We start from the raw sequence: 22,982 nt of genomic DNA, 5'->3' as shown, positions 1-22,982 counted from the left end.
AGGTCTTCCAGGACTCAAAGCCTAGGTGATATGGGCCAAGGCTTACCCTAGTGTCTGCATAGGATTAGTCCATCATTTGCAAGCAGCAATCTCCAAGAGGCAGAAGGGAGCTCTTCAAGTGATTGACTAGAAATCAATGTCCCTAGGAAATTCAGATCACTACTGCTGCTGATTCAAGGAGAGTGGTATGATTAGCACACCGTCAATGTAGATATGAACCACAATCATCATCAGATGGGTCACCAAAAACTCCAGGACTTTAGTGAAGATCCTGGGTGTGGCCAAGACTGGTATTGGTGTGGTCTACAACTGAACCTCAGGGAGGGGTGATGACGTTGTTCGAAAACGTCTTACTTGGTACTATTTTCACCAACAATTAAGCAACTCTTCCTTTATTACATGAATAAACTGCCGGTACGGATGAGACTTTGAGAAGGAACATCTACAGACCTGCCCACAGACAGACATATCTGGTGGTGGAAGGTTTTGCGAGTGGCTGCCTTTCAAACAATGTCTGTTTGTCAAACAATACACTCCACACATACCGTGGCAATCGCTCAGGAGACCTTCATCCCGGGGAAAAAGAGAGGGACCTCACTAAAATGAAAAGTGGGGGAGGGCCTCTGCAGCATTGGGAAAGAGGCTGTGAGCTGGCAATTTGGCTGGGAGTTGGGGGAGAGTAGTAAGAGAGATGTGCTTGGGAATTGTGAAGAGTGTGTGTAAAACTGTAGACCAGGGCTGACTCTGCCATTGGGCAGTGAGGCAGCTGTCTCGGGTGGCTAATTCTGGGTGTCCCGAAAGGGCAGCAAATTGTTACCTTGTCATTTTTCAAAAACAATCTTTTTATCCCCAGGGGGAAATGCTAGTTGGAGCTTCTTCCTCAGAAACCAAAATACCTTCGTGTGCCTTGGGTATTATTGTATCTGAACTGCCAGCCTACTCTGGGGCACCAGCGATCATCATGTATTACCCAGATGAACATACAAAACTGGGCCTGACCTAATAATGTTTGGAACTAGTTCAGAGCAGACAGTTGTTTTATGGAGCCAGAGTTGCTGTAAACTCTGTGGAGAGAAGCCAAAGAAGAAAGCCAGTATGAGGACTAGAATGAGATCAGCACCCAAAAAGGACAGGGCTTAGAATGAGAACCAATAAATAAATTTTGTGGAAACTTCTCTTTCTCTCAGTTTGCCACAGTGTTTTGCTGCCACCTAGTAACTGATTTGTAAAAGTGCAGTTCATAAAATAACTTGTTATTTTATGAGCAGAATTATTTAGGGTTGACTCTTTTATGTGCACTTACGAAATGCACATACAGGCTGAAGTAATACAGTCCTTAGAATTTCTGACAGCCTGTCCATCAGTAACAGTTGTTGTTTGCCCCCAAACCTTTTATTTTATCCTTAAGGAATGAGCAGGGCTTCGTGGCAAGCTGGAAATCCAATTTCCTGGGCCAGGGCAACAAAACAGAACAGGAAGATGGGAGGTGCTGGTTTGGTGTAATGCTTAGAGTGGTGGACTAAGAATTCACACTCACAGGGTACACTTAGGCCTGCCACATCTCATAGCCTCACCTCTAGTGCAGAGTTGACACAAGGATAAAATGGAGGGCCAAGAACCATATACATTGTATTGAGCTCCTTTGAATAAATTTATTTAATTACCATATAATAAGAAATAGGAGCTTTGGGTAAGTAGAGCTGAGGGGAGTGAGATGGGAGTGACTTGGCATGGTGGGTGCCACATAAACACGGATAAGCTTTCCAGATAGTAGTAAGGAACAAAAACAATGGTACAAATAACTTTACTTTTCCACATTATGTTTATAAAACAATATTTTTATTAGTTAGGGTACAGCATTATTTTAAAAAACACCATAGCATGAATGCAGATAAAAACATTACAGAAGAATGAATGTCCTAGCCTTATATTGCTGTAAGAGAGAGAGAGAGAGAGAGAGAGAGAGAGAGAGAGAGAGAGAGAGAGAATAAAGCAAAATGGCGAGCTGTAGCTGTCTGCAGAATTTCTGAAGCTATTTTATGGCTGTCTACACGTCTTCTCTAGTGCTGTAAACATGCAGCTTCTGACACATGAAGCAAAGTGGGATTCTAGAAGATCCTGTACATTAGACTAGTACGAAGCTCAAGAGGCCTGTCAAGTAACGTGCGCCTAGTCATAGGACAGTCACCACCACAGTCACATCATGGATGGCAGATAAAGACATTAGGGTGATGGACAAGCAGGATGCAAGTGGTACAAAACATCAGCAGATAAGGGGGCTACTCTGATGTGCTGCCACCGAGCAATCTTCTTAGAAGGGGTAGAGGAGGGGGCCTGTACATCTGGGCCCCTGGCTTGGGAATCAATGGTAAAGACACAGTAAACCATTTGGCTGGCACACGAGAAATACTAGCCTAGTCCCAGCCTTTTACTTTAAGTCTTAGAATCTCCCGGAGCATCTTTCTTCCAACCTTGGCCTCTGATGCAATATCAGGGCTGTGAATGACATCACCTTCACTAGTGGGTTGGAGGTTTTTTAAAGCCCAATAGTTAACTTAAAGCAATTTCACTTTATTCTAGATACTGTTGAACTCTGTACCCTAGCATGCTCTGCAGAATGAAAGCCCATACCCCTTTCTCCTAGCAATCAGGACTTTCAAGTCACAAGGCCAAACGTCATACCAATGACATCCATGCTCATATGACATTCAGACACCCTGGTGTGTTTTTTAAAAGCTTTTTTATTTTATTTTAAGGAAAGCATTGTCCCCAGAATCTAACTGCAAATTCTAAAGACTTTTTATGCACAAAGCTTAAAGCAGGGCATGCGTCAGTCAGGCTTGTGAATGTAAAGTCTATGATGCCTATTTGTGTCATATGTGCATCTTTTCTGCATTATCAAACGTAGTTATAAATGGCAGGAGAGGCTGGAACACAAGCGAAGTTTCAACTTTGATAACAGCCTAAAACAATGTGACTTATTGCTTAGTAAACATACCTGGCACACGTGCTGCACATCTAATTTACAAGGCCTATATAAGCTACAAAGATGGGATAAGAAGCCTTGAAATCATGTGTTAGATCTGAGTTCTAAAATAGAATAATTCAAAACATTTGTGTAAAAATGGTCTCACCAGATAGCAGTAACTGGATGTTCATGGCTCCTGGCAGTGGCAGTATTGGTAAGAGGGGTTTTTCCAGTAAATGAGACATGACTCTGAAATTAATTCTACTGCAACTCAGTTCTGTAGCCATAGAGTGGGGTTTAGTCATCAGCATTTAATATTTATAAAAGGGTCCACACTGAACAAGGAGCTGTACGTCAAAACAAATGCATAACAAGTCCCAGCCAGGAGTTCACGATCTAATAATAGCTAGTGATGCTTAGAAGCAGAGACTGGCTTGTTTAGTCAAGGACTGACTTCTTTTCAAAGGCAATGGAATGTCACCCAAAGCCAGTACAACTGACACTCACAGGCTGCAATATTATACAAACTTACCTAGTCATAAACCTTGCTTCTGAGTACACATGAATGGAACTGTAGTGCCATTTTCTTTAGCCTCCACCAATCTCTGAAAAAAGAACATTCTCAGGGCCATCCTATACATGTCTACTCAGAAGTAAGTCCCCAGTGCCATTTACTTCAAGGAGTGCTGCTACCTCAGTGTATGTTCATATAGGGAGCAAATAATGCCCCCTTTAGAAGTTTCTAGAACTTAATCCTAAAGCCTATCTGCAGAGTATATGCCCAATTAAAGACAGCAGAGTGGCTTGCAGTGTTTCAGGCAGCAGCAGCAAAGCCTTTCTATCTAACTAAGGGCCCAAAATAGCTACACCACAAGAAAAGAGCACCTGGAGAATCCCTCAAATTCTCCAGCCTTTCATCTGAAATAAGATGCAAGCACATCCACACAAAGGCAAGATGCAGGCAAGGAAAGAAATGGAACACCTGCCGCAAATTACAAAGAAGATATATGTGAACTGCTTGGAACACTCAAGAAAGCGCAATGCGTATACAGAGAATTATCAAATTGCTTAGGCCAGTAGTCAATTTATGTTGAAAACTCCATCACAAATATAAAAACAAAATGCTGTTTCTGTGCTTCCTATTAGGCACAAACTGTGCACTGGAGCAGCTTCTTCAACCTTGTGCTCCTAGGTGTTGTTGGGACTGCAGCTCCTACCATTCATGACCATGGCTGGGGGTTATGGAAGCTGTAGTCCAACAACATCTGGATATCCAAGGTTGGAGCTGGAACATGTGCTGGGAAGCATTTTTGAATCATTCCTTTCAAAGGGGCATCCAGCAGTGGGCACAGGGATCCCTACCTTCTGCTAAAAGGTAGCTGGATGGAACAAAAACAGTTTAGCTATGGAAGCTCGGTTTGTGTCAGAACTTGCTCCAGAAGGGGATGAGATTGGGCATCTCTTTGGGCCTGTAAATTGACAAAGGGTCCACTGTCCAAACAGTGCCACTGATCTCACTTTCCACATTCTCTATTTTTGTGCCTCATCTCTTCCAGGTAAAGGAATTCTGTAGATACCCTCCTTGAGGGTCCCTGAAATCTATGAGCCAACATCAGTTCATATAAACACCCAGCGTAATGAATAGAACTGTTTTTGACCACAAGAATCTGCGAAAGCTACTGTGATATGATTCCAAACATCCCAGTACAGAACTCAACACTTTTTCTGGAATTTTTAGGGAATTTCTGGTCCTCATTCCAATATAAAATATGTACTTTGGGACTCCTGTATGGTATGTTGCCTGTTGTGTGTCTGTGCCTTGACAGAACCAAAAATATTGAGGTTTTGAGAAGCCTGAAAATTGTCATAGAAACAGGAAAAAGTAATCAGATTGCTTGAAGGTTAAAGGTCTTGCACATAGATCTGTCATATTTAATTTGAAATCTAATTGCTACATGGAGCGAGGATACCACACTGGCCCATGAGGACTATTTTTAGGTGGGTTTGTAGATTTGGCTAACTGTAGGCAGGTTTTTTTTAAAGGACACTATTATTATGGAGATAACATCATGGAATGAAGAAACACCAATTCCCAAGACTGTAGGTAGGGTTAAAGGGAACACATCTGATCAAGCATCAATAGGATCCGGGAAGCAATCATCCACGGTTTCCAGGGCTTCAGTGTCAACCATGACTTCTCGAAATGCTGTTTCAACATCTTCCTCTGTTTTAGTCTCCAGTGCCAGTTTAGGTTGAACTGTAGGATTTGGGTCTGTCTTGTGCTCTGGTTTAAAACTCTCACAGGTCTCAGGACCTTTAAAGGAAGCGCAAGTTAGAATGTGCTATAAAAATGAACTAACATAGTCTTAGATCTCAATCTTTACTATAATCTTCAACAAAGTCTTCATCTCAGCTTTCCTTTTGCCGTTTTCTTTTTTAATTTTTGGTTTATAGATTTATATCCCATCATTTAAACAGAAACTTCCTCACAAGGTAGTACATGACGTGTATCAACTAAATCAACATCATCATCATCATCAAATAAGAATGTAAGAAGAGTTCGCTGGATCAGACCAAAGGCCCATCTTGTCTAGCATCCTGTTCTCACAGTGGCCAACCAGATGCCTGAGGAAAACCCACAAGCAAGACCCAAGCACCAAAGTACTTGCCCCACATCATTTAAAACATAAACAATAACACTAAAGCAATACATCCAAGTGAATGGTTGACAAATATATTGAAACAGCCATCAGTCCTAGTAAAACCTTATAACTACAACACAATCACAATCAAACATCTCACAAAACTTCATCAGTCCAATTGAAATCATTATGGAAGAGCACCAGTGTACAAGCGATTATTGTGGAGGAACTCTGTATGATTCCATTTGGCCATGTGGGGGCTGCTCTACATGTTACTCTACTGTTTTGTGGAATGGCCACCACACAAAAACTGTTGCATGTGGCTTTTGGAGGGTCACCATTTCTGCATCCCTGAACTACACAAATACATTTAGTCCCACACAGCTTTGCTCTTTAATAACAACAACAATGACATAACTGTACCTACCAGGATTGGGGGTGCTGGCAACAAGGGCATCTGTGGTTTCACAGGGGTCTCCATTAGGAGGACTCTTTGGTTCTTCACTGGAAATGGCAGACAGGGTTATCCCCTCATCCTTTTCATCTTCTGTTGGAAAGCATAATGAGAGACTGAAAGGGGGCAAATCAATTATTCAATTAACATGGGTGAGGTGGAATTTCGGCTTTGTGGGTATTCCTTCACCAATGCTAATTGATGTCTACTGTACCTGGCCTCTCCATAAAAAAACCCAAAGCACCCCCCAAAAAATTCCATGTACAATTGCCATGCTTCATAGAGCAAAATAGCAGGTGCCCTATTTTACATCAGAAGTGGCTAACCTGTGGCCCTCTACTGGATGACATCTCATCCAAGAGAACATTGGCTAGGCAGGCAGAGGCTTTGGGGAGCTGATGTTCAGCAACATCTGGAGGGTCACAGGATCCTCGCTTTCACCTGGGCATTTATTTAGGATTGAGGAATTGTTCACATGTAACTAAACTGTTGATTATTTTTATGAGGATGAGCCAGTAAAGGGCACTAAGAGAATAAGAATTATAGGCAAAGAGGAGAAGAGAACTACAAAAATGCATAGTGAATAGTGGGTATAAGCAGTTTAATTCCAACTTGTATGAACTCTAGGTAAAGAAGGGCAAGGTCTCCAGATGGTCTCCTGATGCCCCTTTGGAATTACAGGCCCAAAAATACTCAGCATATTTCCAACAAGGACTAAAACAAGCATATTCAGGCTTAACCGAGGATTATTATGATTATGACCAAACTTTAAGACTATTCTCGAATCTGTCGGAAGATCTAACGTCTTTTTTCTCTGTCCCGACGCATAAAATAAATCGAACACAAAGGAAGATAGGTGCATTGTGGTTCAATAGTGCTTGTAAACAGGCTAGACAACTTCTCGGTAACATCTACAAAGAGTATAAAGCCTCCGGGGCAACGGTCTTGCCAAAAGAATATTTCCAAGCAAAATCGGCCTACAAGCAAATTCAAAAGGGAGCCAGACAGGAATGGCAAGTGAATCAATGGCGAGCAATCATAGAAGCCTCATCATCACGGAACTCCAGACAATTTTGGCTCCTGGTAAATAAAAGAACTAAAAGATACCCTTTGACTATTATTCCTGCCCCGGTTTGGGAATCTTACTTAAAAAATTACTTTGCCACAACTGACTGTATTGCTAACACAAGAGATGAATTTCAACATCAGCTTCCCCTCTGGCCCCCCACCGATCCAGAAGACATCCATGACCTGATCGTTAAACTCAAAACAGGGAAAGCGCCTGGGCCAGACCTGATCCCGGCAGAAGCAATAAAATACCACGCGGACTGGTGGGCCAAAGTTCTGGCGACCATCTTCGATGCCGTTAACAACTCTGGAATGATCCCGGAAGTATGGAAGGACGCTGTTATCGTTCCAATCCACAAAAAGGGCTCACCAGATGACCCGGGGAATTACAGAAACATCAGTCTGCTCTCAATAGTGGGGAAACTGTATGCCCGCTTCCTGTTGATCAGACTTAACCAATGGGCCGAAGAGAAAAAATTAATTGGGCCCGAACAAGCTGGATTCCGCCCAAAACAGTCAACAATTAATCACATTCTAACTTTACAGCATCTTGCCTGGAAATACTCCACCCCAAAGGGTGGCCAACTCTGTGTAGCATTCATTGACCTAAAGGCAGCATTCGATAGTATCCCCAGGAGCATCCTCTGGGAAAAACTCATCCGCTGGGGCATTGACAGAAGGCTTCTCTGGCTAATAATCAAACTCCATGAGAACTCAGCGGCCAGAGTGAGATTCACCCCGGAGGGTGATCTCACGAATTCAATTCCCATTAACAGAGGTGTCCGACAGGGTTGTATATTGGCTCCACTCCTGTTCAATTTGTTCATAAGTGACATGAGGACTCCCCTAATAGAGGCCCAAGAAAGGATTCATGCACCCCGCCTAGCACTCTATCGCTGCCCCTTGTTACTATATGCGGATGACGCAGTCATTCTTTCTTTTTCTAGAGTAGGTCTCAGGAGGGCCCTAAAAATTTTTGGATCATACTGTAGCGCAAACTCCCTTACAATTAATTATGGAAAATCTAAGATCCTGATTTTCTCAAAGAGCCGGAAACTCCATAATTGGAGAATTGATGGGAGAGTCATCGAACAAGTCTATAGATTCCAATATTTGGGAGTTTGGTTACAACATAACCTCAGATGGAAGGCCCATGTAGCCTATGTTACAAATAGAGCCAAAGCTATCTCCTTGGCGATCTTGCGATTCTTCTTCACCGATGGGGCCCTTCATATCCCATCGGCGCTGAAAGTCTTCAAGGCCAAGGTGATCCCGACAATAGCTTATGCCATCTCAATCTGGGGGACCCTTGCCAACCTATCTCACCTGGAGGTCATTCAAAATCAGTTCTTAAGAGGGATATTGAAACTACCCAACTGTGTAAGTAATACAGCGTTACGCATGGAACTTAATATTGTATCCCTGGAAAATGCTCTGTGGAAGCACATACTCTGTCACTGGTTATCTCTATGGCACAATCTCCCAAACTTGTACTTGATACAATGTATGTGGAGAGATGATTTCCAGAGCCCATGGGTAAAAAATTTACAGCTGAAAATTACGGCAATGGGAATTTCCCCATCCAAATTATTAGAGCAGGACATAGTCCCAGCTAAAAGAACAGTAACCTGTAAGCTAGAGGAGATGGACTTGCAGCAGAAAATGATCTTGGGCAATGGTACCTGCTCACCTCTAAATCTTGGTTTATTACCCCTCTTAAGGCTCCCAAACTATTTGAATTCCTTAACTTCCTCAGCTCATAGATATGCCTTTGTAAAGGCAAGATTCAACACCTTCCCATCGAACGTGCTGAGAAATAGATTCTCCAATGGACAGATATCGCTCTTATGTGATTGTAACAGTGGGGCACCGGAATCGTTGCATCACATAATTTTTGACTGTGCTTTTCACCTACCGGCCAGGAGCAAGTTTCTGGCTCAATATCTTAAGGGAATTGCCGATGACACAATTGAAGCCAAACTGAGATATCTACTAATTGATGATGACCCCCTAAAATCACTCATGGTTGCCAGATTCCTGATCAGCGTCCTATCCCTAAAGAAGAGAAACGGTCTCCTGTGTGATTCGGATAACCCCTTTAAACCATGACCTATGTTTTAGGTGATATCACCATTGTTTTAAATCATGATCTATGTTTTGGGCGATATCACCATTGATACCCCTGATTAATTTATGAGTAGAGGGTGATGTATAGGTTACAAATTTATTGCAATGTATGGTGGTGGTTCCTGTTTTGTATGATGGTGGTTTTTGTTTTTGTTTTGCTTTGGTTACTGTTTGTCTTTTGTAAGCTTTGGCGATTTTAAATTTGGAGTTTTAAGTATAATATGTTGGTATGGGAAACTGTCGTGTAACGGGCCAATGGCCGTAATAAAGATCAATCCAATCCAATCAGTAGGTCTGGATTTTTCCCCGTGGGGATTCTCCTAAACTTCAAGGACAAATTGTGGAACAGGGGCCTCTTGTTCTGGTGATGCCAGAACTGAGTTATTGCCAGAGGCCTAATCATGCAAGGAAACCTACAAAATGTGACACCTTGATGTCAACATCACCAGCATCATGATTTGTGGTGCCTGTAGGCAAAACTTATCGTGGCGAAGCCTCTGTATCCCTTCTGTTCCCATGGCATATTATGAGACCTTTCTAGTTGGAACAACCTACGTTAAGAGGAGTGTAAGGAATTAGGGTGAAGGATTTTGAAGAAGTATCAGGTGGGCTTGATAGAAATTTGGAAGATAGATCCCATGGTGCAGGGTCCTTTCTAACAGTTCTATGATTTTATGTGCCGAAGGAGCTGCATACCTAAAAGATAGGTTAGGATCATATGAATAAAATCAGCTAAATGATTCTTGGTCCCTAAAACAAGAATGATGTAACCTTATGAGAAATATACCTTTGCAGAAATGCAGTCAAGTGTATAACCTGAGAGGCAGGCTGGGATATGGGCAAAGGAGCCATGGAAAGTAAATATGAGCTTTATTCTGGCTGGTTGCAAAATCCGCCTAACTTCAGAATTGTCACTTTTGTCACAGAGTGTAAACAACTGCAGTTATAGGAGGAGCTTAGATTCATCTACAACAGGCATCCCCAATCTCGGCTATCCAGCTGTTTTGGGACTACAATACCCATCATCCATGACCACTGGTCCTGTTAGCTAGGGATGATGGGAGTTGTAGTCCCAAAACTTAGTCATGCTGGCCACATGACCCGGAAGCTGTACGCTAGCTCCCTCGGCCAGTAAAGCGAGATGAGCGCGGCAATCCTAGAGTCGGCCACTACTGGACCTAATGGTCAGGGGGTCCCTTTCCCTTTTTAAAAAAATCTACAATAACCTATTTTTTTAAAGAATGTAACTGTGGTTACAGGCCCATGCATTGCTTACATGGGGAATAAATGCCACTGGACTTCTACGTAAACATGCAATAGGATTGTGCTGCAAAATACAATGCAAAAAAGAAGAGGGGAAATTGTTACTCACCCGCAGGCACTGGAGTGAAATGATGCTTGCTCTTCATGCAGCAGCATGTGATCAGTGAGGCAATAATGGCCAGAAGGAGAGCACCCCCTCCACAGGCTACCATAATATACAGGAAGTGCGGGTGCTGCAGCAGATCTCCTGATTGAAAGAAACAACCTTGTTCTTAAGCAGTAAAGAAACAGGAGCAACCTAAAGACAGGACTCAGGGTCACCACAATGTTAAAGGTGTCTTTGCCTATAATATGCAAGGTGTGTGGGTTTTTTAATGCAAATAATGTTGGTGGGGAGAAGACCAATGTTAGTTATCAGAATCCTACCAGGCATGGGGAAGTTATGTAAGGATGCTTCTAGACTGCTACTATTTGGGGGTGGCAAATTCAGGTTGCAGTCAACACCAATAACATACATTTAAAGCACATCTAAAGCATATGACTTCCCCACAAAGAAGCCTGTGAATAGTAGTTTGTTAAGGGTGCTTTAAATCACTGGTCTTCGGCTGATGGGTTGGGACCCACTAGGTAATAAGCTACCCTTTGATCCTTCACATCTCATTTTACTTGAAATAAAATTTACTTACAAAAGAACATGATTCACTCTGCCTCCCACTTAGATCAAACTTTAAAAAACCCACTTAAGGCTGGAAACATTCCATTGAGACATAATACAGTAATCCACTTTATAGCCTAGTATGCTTTGCTTCCATTTTATATTTTAGTTCCTAGGAATTGAAGTGGCTTTCAGTCACTAATATTTACATTTATTATTATTAAAAAATATTTTTATCCCCACCACCACTGCTTTTGGAAGCCAAGAGGTTCCTGGGTTCATTCTGAATTATGGAGTGCCAACAGGATTTTCCAGACCTGGTCCACTCAGTGTGGGTTGCCTGCTGTACCCCACCGATCTAGTTGCAACAGGGCCAGCCCTTCCATTAGGCAACACAATTTGAGTATCAAAAAAGGGCTAACTGTGTTAGTTATTTAATTTGTTGTCACTGTATTTTTACAAAGGAGAGGTTTTCTGTCTCAGGTAACAGAATAACTTGGATGGCCTTAGGGATTATGTACCTTGACTTGGTAGGAATTCATGGCACCATTTCCTGGTCAGCTTCAGGCAGCAAAATGTGTTGTGCTGAGCCAAATAGGTAGGAATTATCCTCCTTTGTTATGTAAAAAGGTAAGGTAAAGGTACCCCTGCCCGTACGGGCCAGTCTTGACAGACTCTAGGGTTGTGCGCCCATCTCACTCAAGAGGCCGGGGGCCAGCGCTGTCTGGAGACACTTCCAGGTCACGTGGCCAATGTGACATCGCTGCTCTGGCAAGCCAGAGCCGCACACGGAAACGCCGTTTATTTTCCCGCTAGTAAGCGGTCCCTATTTATCTACTTGCACCCGAGAGTGCTTTCGAACTGCTAGGTTGGCAGGCGCTGGGACCGAACAACAGGAGCGCACCCCGCCGCGGGGATTCGAACTGCTGACCTTTCGATCGGCAAGCCCTAGGCGCTGAGGCGTTAACCCACAGCGCCACCCGCGTCCCTTCAGTTATGTAAAAAACATACCCATAAATTCAAGAAAAAGGAGGGTCCAGAACAAAAGACCCAGCACTCAACCCCCCTCACCCATGGAGCATAGGGGATATCATCATGAGATGCATAGAAACTTATTCAGACAGACATGCAGTGCCCATTTTAAACCTTCATCACATGAGGAGGCCCCTGTTTGCTGATTCTTGCGGCTGCTGCTACATCTCTCTAGGTCTGTAAAGGTTGGAGAGTGCAGAAATAGTTCCCTGTGACTGAGGGGATTGAACTGCACAGTTACTGCACCATAAATATCAAAGCCACGCACGACTGCTTGCAGTTAGCAGTCTGTGAGCAACCCATTGACTGCAATCCATTCAAAACATTCAGGGGGCAATAGGTATCCAATAAATTGCATTCTCTGTTTGCTTGTTTTTATTTCAACTGCCTGGTCCAGGACATAGACATTAAAAAGCAAAATACATTGCCAAAATGATAAATGATTTACCCTAACCATGAATGTCAGGTAAAGGAGATTTTATTGTGAGCTACTAATATTTCTGGTTATTTTGCAATGAATATCTAGGCAAGAATCACAAGATGGGGCCAAAACGGAAGCTGAGCCTTGGAGCATTCAGCTAATTATGCTGAGGACTGCTGTGTCAGTTGTGGTGCTGGTAACAGAAAGATTATTACATCAGTTTCAGATGTCTCTCGGTGACTTTTTAATGCTGACAGACCTATGCTGTCTAAAATGTTCCTTCAGCAGCCAGTCATATTAATGATTGCTTTGCTTTGCTTTGATTTTTATTTTATTTTTATTTTGTCATACACTGCTCTGATGTTTGTGAGATGGAAATGTGTGTGTGTGTGTGTATTTCTGGGAAACATGTTAAAATATGTTGTAAAATGTATTCAGACATGTTTTTCCCACTTTAACATTATTATTAAGTTCTCCGATATACAGAGGAACAAGAAATAAATAAAAAAAGTTGCCCCCCCCAAAAAAAAAAAATCATCACAGCCTGGAAGAAAAAAATGAGAATGCTGTATGGAACAAAGTAAATAACAAACCATCATTTTTCAGAGGGCCTTTCACCAAAAGTCTTTAAAATAAGCATGAAAAAAGGAAAGAAATACCCTTCCTTGTGTGTCTGTTAATTTTCTATTAAGGTCCAGAAATTAAATTTAATATCTAAAAGCTTTACAAAATCCCAATATCTGCATATGCGGGTGGGACCAAATGTCCATGTTCTTTCAGATTCGTGTATAATATAAAGTCATTCCACATGGCAAAGTAATGGTCACTAGTGATTTGGCCTCCCATTAGCCCCTGTCAACATGGCCAAAGGTCAGGGATGATGGAAGGAGCTGTCCAACAATGTCTGGAGAGCACCCAGTAGGCAGGGGGCTGCTTCATGAATGAAGGAAAATGATTTTGTGTTGGTGAGTCAGAGAGACAGATCTGCTGATATATAAATTCAAATAACACGTTGAACACCCATAAGAAGAAGGTAAAATATAACTTACGATCGTTACCACCATTACATGACAGCTCAATGGAGGAGCTGCTGCAAGAGTTTCTTCTATGGCAAGCGAACTTTCCCTCTACCCCTTTCCCCAAAATAATGCTCTTGCCACCATCTTTCACACAAGCATCAACATCATGTATTATTCTCCCATTCCGAGTCCAGTAAACTCTATCATTGAATTGACCATCTGCTTCACAGGACAAATTTGCTCTTCCATCAGGTAGACAATTGATATAAACAGCTGGAGGCTTCTCTAGGCAGTGGAAAGAGAACAAAAAAACAGAGAGAAAAAATATTACCATGACAGGACAGTGGAACCATCATCTGAACCTTTCGTTTTTTTTCATTTAATCCCCGATGACCTCCTTCAACTATATATAACATTCAATGGATCCTAATGGATTTTTCTTGCTGTTTGCTTCCGGAGAAATTGAAAGCTCCTCATGGTCCTTGTAAACAGACCTGCTCCTCTACTAAAATTTACCATCTTCTAAATTGGGATTCCAGGAATCTTCGAAAGCAAATCACATGGATTGCAGGTTCCTATTCACTTTGTTTTTAGGGTACCAGCCCAAGGGCATGTAATTAAGGTGCAATTCTGTATTGAAAATACAGCACAGGGGACGAGCACACATGTTACTTCAATCCATTGCCATGCCTATGTCAATCAAACTGCCTTGCCAAACCATCAACTCCATTATGTGTTCACCATCAACTTCATCATGTCAGGAGCCACTAATGGTTGTGTGAAGTTGGTTCATGTTAGCTCCAGTCCAAAGAATGTGAGTCCTCTTGTGACTTGTTGAATTCAAGCATACTGGAAAAAGATGGGGTGGTGTGTGTGTTTTTTTTTTGTTGTTGTTGTTGTTTTCCAGATCAGAACAAATATATGGAAAATCTGGGTCACAATATAGAAGCCTGGCAAAGGAATATTTCTGGCAAAAACATTTCCATACAAAATGTGATTCTCGCAATTCAAGTATGCATTTGAAGTAATGAAGGAATTGGTGTTTCCTTCTCCCTCTTTGGGAAGTTGTATCTTTGCTACTTAAATCCCACTTACGTGTGTACCCAAAGCACCATTGCCTTTGCTGCAGCAGTTGCAGTTCTGCCTGTTTGCCTTTGGGTGGCACTTAAACACTTGAATCATAAATGCATACCTTTCTTATGGCACTTTCTTCTGTTTTAACAAACTGATCCGAGCGCGTGCAGAGCCATTATGTGCTTTTATTACACTAACCAGAATAAATTAGCTCCCTCCTTTAACCTGTTGTATACCAACCCACATCTTTGAACGAAACCTACACTCCCATTGATCAAACCCTGTTTAAAAGGGATGTGGTAATTGTGATATTTTCCCTATGCAGTGCTTTAAGGTTACGAAATTAGAAGGCATCCGACAGCTTTAATATTTTTATTCTTGAAATATACTACGTTGCCTATAGCCTCAAATTTAAATTACGGATGGAAACATTTTCACAGATCATTTTAGGTATCTCAACTGACAAATCAATTGCCCAACAGCCCAGCCCTACTGAGTTCAGGGAAGGGGGTGGTCTTAGTCCGAGGTAAGGATGTCTAAGATTGCAGCATGAATGTTGGAAAGAGACTTTTCATCACTGTATCTCCTTGTCCATAAAGGGTTTACTTGTTTTCTGCTCGTTGTGCAGCTGTTAAGAGCCAAGGATCCTCTGTCCATACAATATGGAGAACATACCCTCCAACATTCCTCAGATGAAAATAGGGACATTTCTCATTTGCCCTCCTCAACCTCCCATTTTTGGACCCCCTGGCAGAGATCAGAAGAAGGGCAAAAGGGAGCCCATGGAGGGGCAATGGGGTGCTCCCTCGCTGGTGTCGGGACAATCACCATTTCCTCTTCCTCAAGCTTGTTGGCAGCAGCACTGAGAGGGGAAATATGGACATTCTGGGATCAAATCAGAAGTCGGGATGGCTTTCTGAACTCCAGGACTATCCCTGGACACTTGGAGGGTATGTGAGAACCTCAAAGTACAGTGGTACCTCTAGTTACGAACTTAATTCATTCCGAAGGTCCATTCTTAACCTGAAACTGTTCTTAACTAGAGGCGGGCTTTTGCTAATGGGGCCTCTTGCTGCTGCTGTGCTGCCAGCACACAATTTCCTTTCTCAACCTGGGGCAAAGTTCTCAGCTCAAGGTAACTCTTCCAGATAAGTGGAGTTTGTAACCTGAAGCGTTTGTAACCTGAAGCGTTTGTAACTCGAGGTACCACTGTACTTGGGTACTCTGAGACAGACTGAGGGCAAAGCACATAGCCTGTATGTGTGGCCTGCTTATTATTATTATTATTATTATTATTATTATTATTATTATATTCACACAGTGAAGTGAATTATCTGAAACACTTGCGACAAGCACAAATTAAAAATTAGCATACCACAAAGCAGTTCACTTAAGGGAGATTTGCAATGCTGTGTCAAATCAGCAGGCCTGCTTGCTACATGCAGCGTCTGTCAGGTGGTGGTAGTTATGAATGACAGCTGAGTGTGAGAGGTGATGTCCATTGGCCTCTAGAATAGTCTCCAACTGCCCCAAAAATGCCACAGCTGTCACGAAAACCCTTAAGCCATCACAGCTTCTCACTTTGTCATGTCGAGTCCCGAATTCCCCTCTTTATTGAGCTACACTAACTGGAAATGGCTTCACGTTGGCGGAAGCAAGAGGAAGAGAGAGTTGCCAACTGAGTCACTTTCTCCTCCTCCTCCTCTGCTGCCATGTCCTTTGCCTCTGGGAGTCAGAGAAAATGGGGTGGAGTAAGAGGGAAGAGCATTGTGCCAGGTCCAGGGGAGGGAGCCAGGTAGGTCGGCTGGCTAGCTAGCTGGTGGAGGAGCTGTAGCAGGAAGAGGAGGGAGGGAGGCAATGGAGACGACAACGGCAATGTCACTGCCATCCCTGCCCTAGGAGGTTGTGACTCTCAGCCTGGCAGGCCCCCAGTCACGGAGTCAAGGAGATTATTGGGGTGAGGTGGGTCCTGGAGCTAGGTGGCTTTCAAGTGAGGTTGTCTGTCTCATGGAAAACTTTATTAAGAAATCTTAACCTGCACAAAACAAAAAAGTCCTCTCCCTCGCCAGCAGTGATATTGAAGTACAGTGGTACCTCAGGTTACATACGCTTACGCTTCAGGTTACATACACTTCATGTTACAGACTCCGCTAACCCAGAAATATAACCTCAGGTTAAGAACTTCCTGCTTCAGGATGAGAACAGAAATCCTGCTCTGGCAGCGTGTCAGCAGCGGGAGGCCCCATTAGCTAAAGTGGTGCTTCAGGTTAAGAACAGTTTCAGGTTAAAAACAGACCTCCAGAACAAATTAAGTATTTAACCTGAGGTACGACTGTAGAATAGAATGCCTCATTTTATCTGAGGCATGTTGGAGGGTACGCTTTTAGTCATTAGGCTGTGACTCTCCAAGTACTGCTGGACGACAGCTGCCATCATACATGTTTTTGGCCCTCCAACATAAGCTGGAGGGCCACAGGTTCCCCATCTGTGTTTTAGGCTAAATATCACTGAGTTTAAGCTTAAATTAAAGTGCACTTATTTGTGGATCACAAATTAAGGCTGCATGCTTCCTTGGAAATAATTCCCATTGAACACCTATTTTCACCTATTTTCTGAGTGAGTATGCTTAGGGTCACGCAGTGCGTTTGAAGCAGAACCAGCAATTAATCAACCTCTTAGATTTTGCCATTGTCGATTCCAAAATGAGGATGCTGACCACAAGGAATGGATAGAATTATGTCAATTTCCGTTTCTCTCAGCTACACATTTTTCCCATCTTAAATTTAGTTCTCTATATTTCCACGTCAGTTTGCCAACGCTTTCTGAAAAGTCCTCATGAAAATCGATTGGCATGTTGATACAAATTTCTCTTTTGGGTAAGGAATTTCTGCAAGCAATTTCCCCTGATATGCCCAGTTTTGCAAAGCAAGTTCCCTGAACACAAAGTAGTTTTGTATGTTGATTTCACTAAGATATAAATATATACTACCTGGCTGGAGAACTGCTAAGCTGCAAATGAAAAGAAGTGCAGGTTTTGAAGGATGTCTGGGTTTTGATTCATGCATTGTTTCAGAAAGTGCAGATTCGGTATAAAACACAAACAGGTATTAGATGCAAATGAAATCAGTTCCCATGAAAACTGATTCCAATTTATCCCCCATCCCTACTTACCACACACTTTGAGCAAGAAAACTTCGCTGTCATTTCCAAAAGCAAATGTATATTTCCCCTCATCGTTTTCTGATAAATTCGTCATCTCTACAATCCCGTTCCTCAGGCACAGCCTTTTGTCACAATCATTGCAACAGTCCATCGTAAAATTCTCCGGCTTAGAACAGTTCGTTTCTTTCGTTACTAGGATGCCACTTCGATTTTTAATTTCCAAAGGAAAAGAAACATCGCCACCAGCGTCGCCAAAAAGCTGTTTGAGGTCCATACAAGTCACACCTGCAACAGTAATAAAAGATTTAAGTAGATTTTTTTAAAAAAAAAAACAGTTTAAGTATCGAAGGATACTTGATGAGCCATTGCTGTAAATAAATGACCCAAATGTAGCTTTTAATTCAGGTAACATTTAATATATTTTTACAAGAAAGTATGTGGTTTGTCGGTTGAATAAGTGTTGTTTTTCATGTAGCTTAAACTGTCACCCATAGTGTGTATGTATTTGAATTCATTACTCATTGGCCTCAAAAAACGTTAAATGACTTCATATGGTCCACAGATTTATACTGATTACACCATAGAATGTTTAGAAATGGAAATAATCACCACCTACTTAGTAGTTTAAGAAAAAAAAGAATCTAAGCAGTGTTTGCAAAACTGGACGAATTCAGGCTAGTTACTTTCCCTCACTACAATTCACTGTCTCCAAAATCATGCCCAGATATTGAAAAGGACTTGGAGTATTGTTTTCAAAAGGATTTTAAACTGGAAACCTATGTACATCAGACTTGATTTTGAGATGTTTTCATCAAGTATTCTAAATTATTTGTTCAAGGTCATGCCGAGAGACCAGAAAAGAATCCCGGAATCATTGTGTTGACCACCACCCCGCACGAAAAGCCCCGCAACCTCTTATTTCTCTTGCATTTACAAATGCAGTACATCAGGCGACATGGTTGCAATTAGTTTATGAGAAAATCTGTCTTACTTTGGAGTGACTGTCCATTTTCATGCTTTGGCGGTTATGACACCAGTATTTCCCTGAGTCCCGTCGATTAGCCTTCCTTTAAAGGAGAGGGGTGGCGGGGGTGAAACCTGAACGAAGAGGATCATTTCTGCTCACCTAGGCAAAGCAATGCCAATTTGATAAAAGAAAATTCCCACTTACCATCAGTAATGGTCAGAATCACCAGCACGCATGGCAAGGGAAAAGAAAAGCGGAAATCCATTTTAAGCACCTTCTTGCATCGTGTGCTGAGAAGAGGATCTGGCTTTGCTGTTAAACCAACGCACTAGTCAGGAAATGATGTCAGAAGCAGGAATTTAAAAAAAGAAAAGAAGAAGAGCATATACTGGAGGGATGCAAGACTAATGTACAGTCAAAACAAAGCAGAAGGGTGTTTGGTTGACTGACCTCATGCTTTAGCCACATCACCTTGACGATCTATTTCTATGGCCCTGTATGCAGGAACTGGGGTGTGTAAGAATAAGATTCAGAAGGAGTGATGAAATAGTGCTCTAAGCAAGTCCATCGGAGCCAACAGGACAGAGCTAGCAAGAATCCCAAGCAAATCCTGATATTGTGCCACTGAAGCCCTTTGTTGACTGATATAAACACGAGAGTGCAAAATGCAAGGCAACATAAACAATCTAATCCCACTAACAGTAGCCTTAACTTAATCATACTGAGTTGTATTCAACTACTGTATGTCATACGCAGAGGATGCCCATTGAAATCAACTAACTTTTACCCAGAGTAGACCTATTGAAATGAATGGCCATAAAGAAGTTGGGACCATTCATTTCAATGGCTCCACTCTGGGCTGGCGAGGTGAATCCTGCCCAACAGAACAAGCTAGATTCAACCAACTGAAGTGGATTCAGACCAAAAGCTGCAGCGCATATCGGTAGTGTTTGTGTGTGTGATTACTCTATATGCTTTGAGCATCAATGATAACTCAAAGAATTCTGTACCTTTGTGGATGGAACCAGCAGAACAAGCCCCAGATGCATGAGGTCTTCTTTCTGATGACAAATATTCAACCATCAATGAACTCTGCTGTATATGAAATTAATCCAAAACTTTGGCCAATTTAGAAAAGATACAAATATGGTGCTCTATGTTAACTCAATTTGATACAGCAGCAGTATAGTACAGTGGTACCTCGGATTAAGTACTTAATTCATTCCGGAGATCCGTTCTTAACCTGAAACTGTTCTTAACCTGAAGCACCACTTTAGATAATGGGGCCTCCAGCTGCCGCTGCGCTGCCGCGCTGCTGGAGCACAATTTCTGTTCTCATCCTGAAGCACCTCTTAACCCAAGGTACTATTTCTGGGTTAGCAGAGTCTGTAACCTGAAGTGTCTGTAACCCGAAGCGTATGTAACCCAAGGTACCACTGTAGCTGTAGCATACATATCGCTGTGGAAGATTATCCTGTTGCAAATACCTCTGATAATACTTTGCAGATACTCACATATGCCTCAGTTGAGAGGGTCATAGTAATGGCCCCATATGTGTGTGCAATGCATGTGTTATCCCCCACTAGAAAAGTGCACTCTCACAAGAATGGCCAGGCCCAGCTTCACAGTCAGCATTCTAGAGGATTCTGCCCACCCTCCAAAAAAGCTGCCAAACTCTGTCTCTACAGGGTTGGCTGAAGGTCAGGATAACTATTCTGTCTCTACCACACGCACATACAGTGGGACAGGGGGAGGGGAACCTCGCTGTGATCTAAGATGCGACAAAAATAGCCTTCTGTGAGAAAGGCAGTGATCTGAAACTTCAGACATCTGCAGGCCAGTGGAGAGAGAGAGAAAAGACATCTGCAATTAAGAAGTCACCCATGGGTGCACTTGCCCTTTATATATATTTTTAGACCAGAACCGTGCAACTGCAACCTATATGTGGACCCCACCATCCTGCCCTAAGTGAATGCACTTGATTGGGGAAAGGCTCTATATTGCATCCAATAATAATTCTGAAAAGCAACAGAGGAATGAGGAAGAAACCAGCTCTCACCATTTGGGAAACATCAGTTTTAGGCTACTATTTTTTCCTGGTCATTTCAATGTGTTCAATATACATTTTATTCATGTTGCAAGTCAGATGCTAAGTTGGCACTTTCTCTCTCTGAACTTTCACTTTCTCTGTCCTGGTTCTAGACTTGCCTGGTCTTCTTCCTTAATTTCCTCCCCTGGCCCAACATATCAGTCTACATATGAATTTCCGCCTTCCTGGGATTGTCTCATCCTGGCATTCTTTCCAGCCTGACTCTTGCCCGGCATCCCTTTGCAGAGGAATCAGGGGAAGAACCTTGAGAAGGGGATGTCGAGTGAGGGCTGGAGCAAGGCCGAGTCTCCAGCCAGGATTTGAGGGATACCCATTGCCCTCTGGTGAGCTTCTGTAGCAGTGGTAACAGGCAGCAGCAATGCTCCTAAAAGCGCTGGGTGGGAGCTCCCAGAGTGGTGCAGCGTTTTCCCACGATGCTGCCAGCATGATGCTACACTGGCTTTGCAGAGAACTGTCATTGTAACTAGGTCTGACACTTGGAGCACCAGACCCAGAAGAAAAATTAAGCGGGTTCCAGGGCAGGTGACAGCAATGGGTCCTGCCATGGTGTTGGGGCCCCCAACACTCGCCCAAGGAGCCCAGGGACCAGCGCTGACCGTGCCTGTAGTGCCTTAGTTATCCTGAATCTGGTGTCCTCCACATATTGTTGGACTACAATTCCCACCAGTCCCAGCCACCACAAGCTGGAGGACACCAAGCTGCTGTTGTGCAACACAATTCACTTACCCCTCTCGTGCAAAACCTTTCTCCTGTCTCACGTTCACCATCATCAGCTTGAACACCCAATCAAGTCCATCGCCTCCTCCACCTCCAAGTCTATCACACACTCCCTTTGGCCTTCCTCAGCCTTGCATGAAATGGTCAAGGTGAGACCACTGAGGCAGAGAAACATGAAGGAAGCAGTGTGTGGCCAATTCATCTCAGTCTTCCTTAGTCCCTGCTTGACTACCATCCTAAGATATGTATCCTGGGCTTACTCTTAGTAAAACCCAGGACCACCACCCTCCACCCCCCAAAAATACTTCTGAGGCAGCACAATGCATCCATCTGTCATGTTTTGAGCTCTCTGCTCCACACTTTTTTGAGTTCTTGTTTGTTCTTTCCTTCACTTATCGCATTTATATCCCACATTTTTCTCCAAGGGGCTCAAGGTGGCGAATATGGTTCCCCTCTCCATTTTATCCCCGTGACAACCCTGTGAGGCAGCTTAAACTGAGAGGCAGCAACTCTCCCAAGGTCACACAGTGAGCTTCATGGCCGAGTGGGGATGTGAACCCTGGTCTCCTAGGGCCTAGTCCAACCCTCTATCCACTACACCACACTGCCTCTCACAACTGTTGGAGCTCACTACTCAGTTGCTGCAAAAGAAATCTCCACTTTATGAAGCTCTTTCATAGAGACACGCTTTATAAAAAGGAGTGGGAACTGCCAGATGCAATTCTGTTTAACACTCTGAATAGGCCTCAGCAACTGCACTTTGCATCTCCTTGTTAACTTTCCTTCTGGGAATCCTGTGTTGTTTCTCACTCTGCTGCTGAAATGTGGGTGTTTGGCTGGCAGTTTGCTTGAAAATCTGCATGAGTCTGTCTACCTGGCCAGCCAGATAACAGAAGTCGCTTTTGGGTGGTTTCCAGCAAGGGAAGTGAAACAACCATGCTATCACTTTCTTTGAGATTGAAAGTGAGACGCTACGGATGATAAGATTTCCCCAGTTGCATTTCATTATTGTGGGCTGACTCTGTCTCACACTCTGCTCTATGGTCTCATTTTGTATGGAAAATTTCTAATTAATTTCGGGAATTGCATGTGCGGAGTTTGACCTTGTTCATTCATGTTAGTTTCTCTCTATCCACATGATCCATGCCCATAAGCTGTTGTAAACATTGAAACTTTTTTTTAGTTTGTGACTGAACATGAGTGCACATCATTTGAAAAGCTAGGCTCAGATGAGACGGAATGTGCATTGCCACGTACATCAGAAAGGCATACTCTGTATTGACCTTCTTGAAAGAAGGTTATG

The 22,982-nt window shown here is 42.9% G+C and overlaps 1 protein-coding gene across 1 annotated transcript; it reads right to left on the bottom strand.

Annotated features, from left to right (window-relative positions):
* Positions 1–1,820: 1,820 nt before the first annotated feature.
* LOC310675449 (uncharacterized protein) lies at positions 1,821–19,178 on the bottom strand. The gene is made up of 6 exons (XM_083435929.1): positions 19,057–19,178; positions 17,895–18,170; positions 13,680–13,934; positions 10,632–10,769; positions 6,038–6,157; positions 1,821–5,282 (listed from the first exon to the last, which is right to left on the bottom strand). Exons 1-6 carry the CDS (start codon positions 19,115–19,117, stop codon positions 5,098–5,100), a joined length of 1,035 nt encoding a protein of 344 aa, XP_083292055.1. The 5' UTR covers positions 19,118–19,178; the 3' UTR covers positions 1,821–5,097.
* Positions 19,179–22,982: the final 3,804 nt, after the last annotated feature.

This window comes from Podarcis tiliguerta (genome assembly GCF_965153285.1).
Source record: "Podarcis tiliguerta genome assembly, chromosome: 4".
Taxonomy (NCBI): domain Eukaryota; kingdom Metazoa; phylum Chordata; class Lepidosauria; order Squamata; family Lacertidae; genus Podarcis; species Podarcis tiliguerta.
This window is presented reverse-complemented; position numbering and strand designations above follow the sequence as displayed.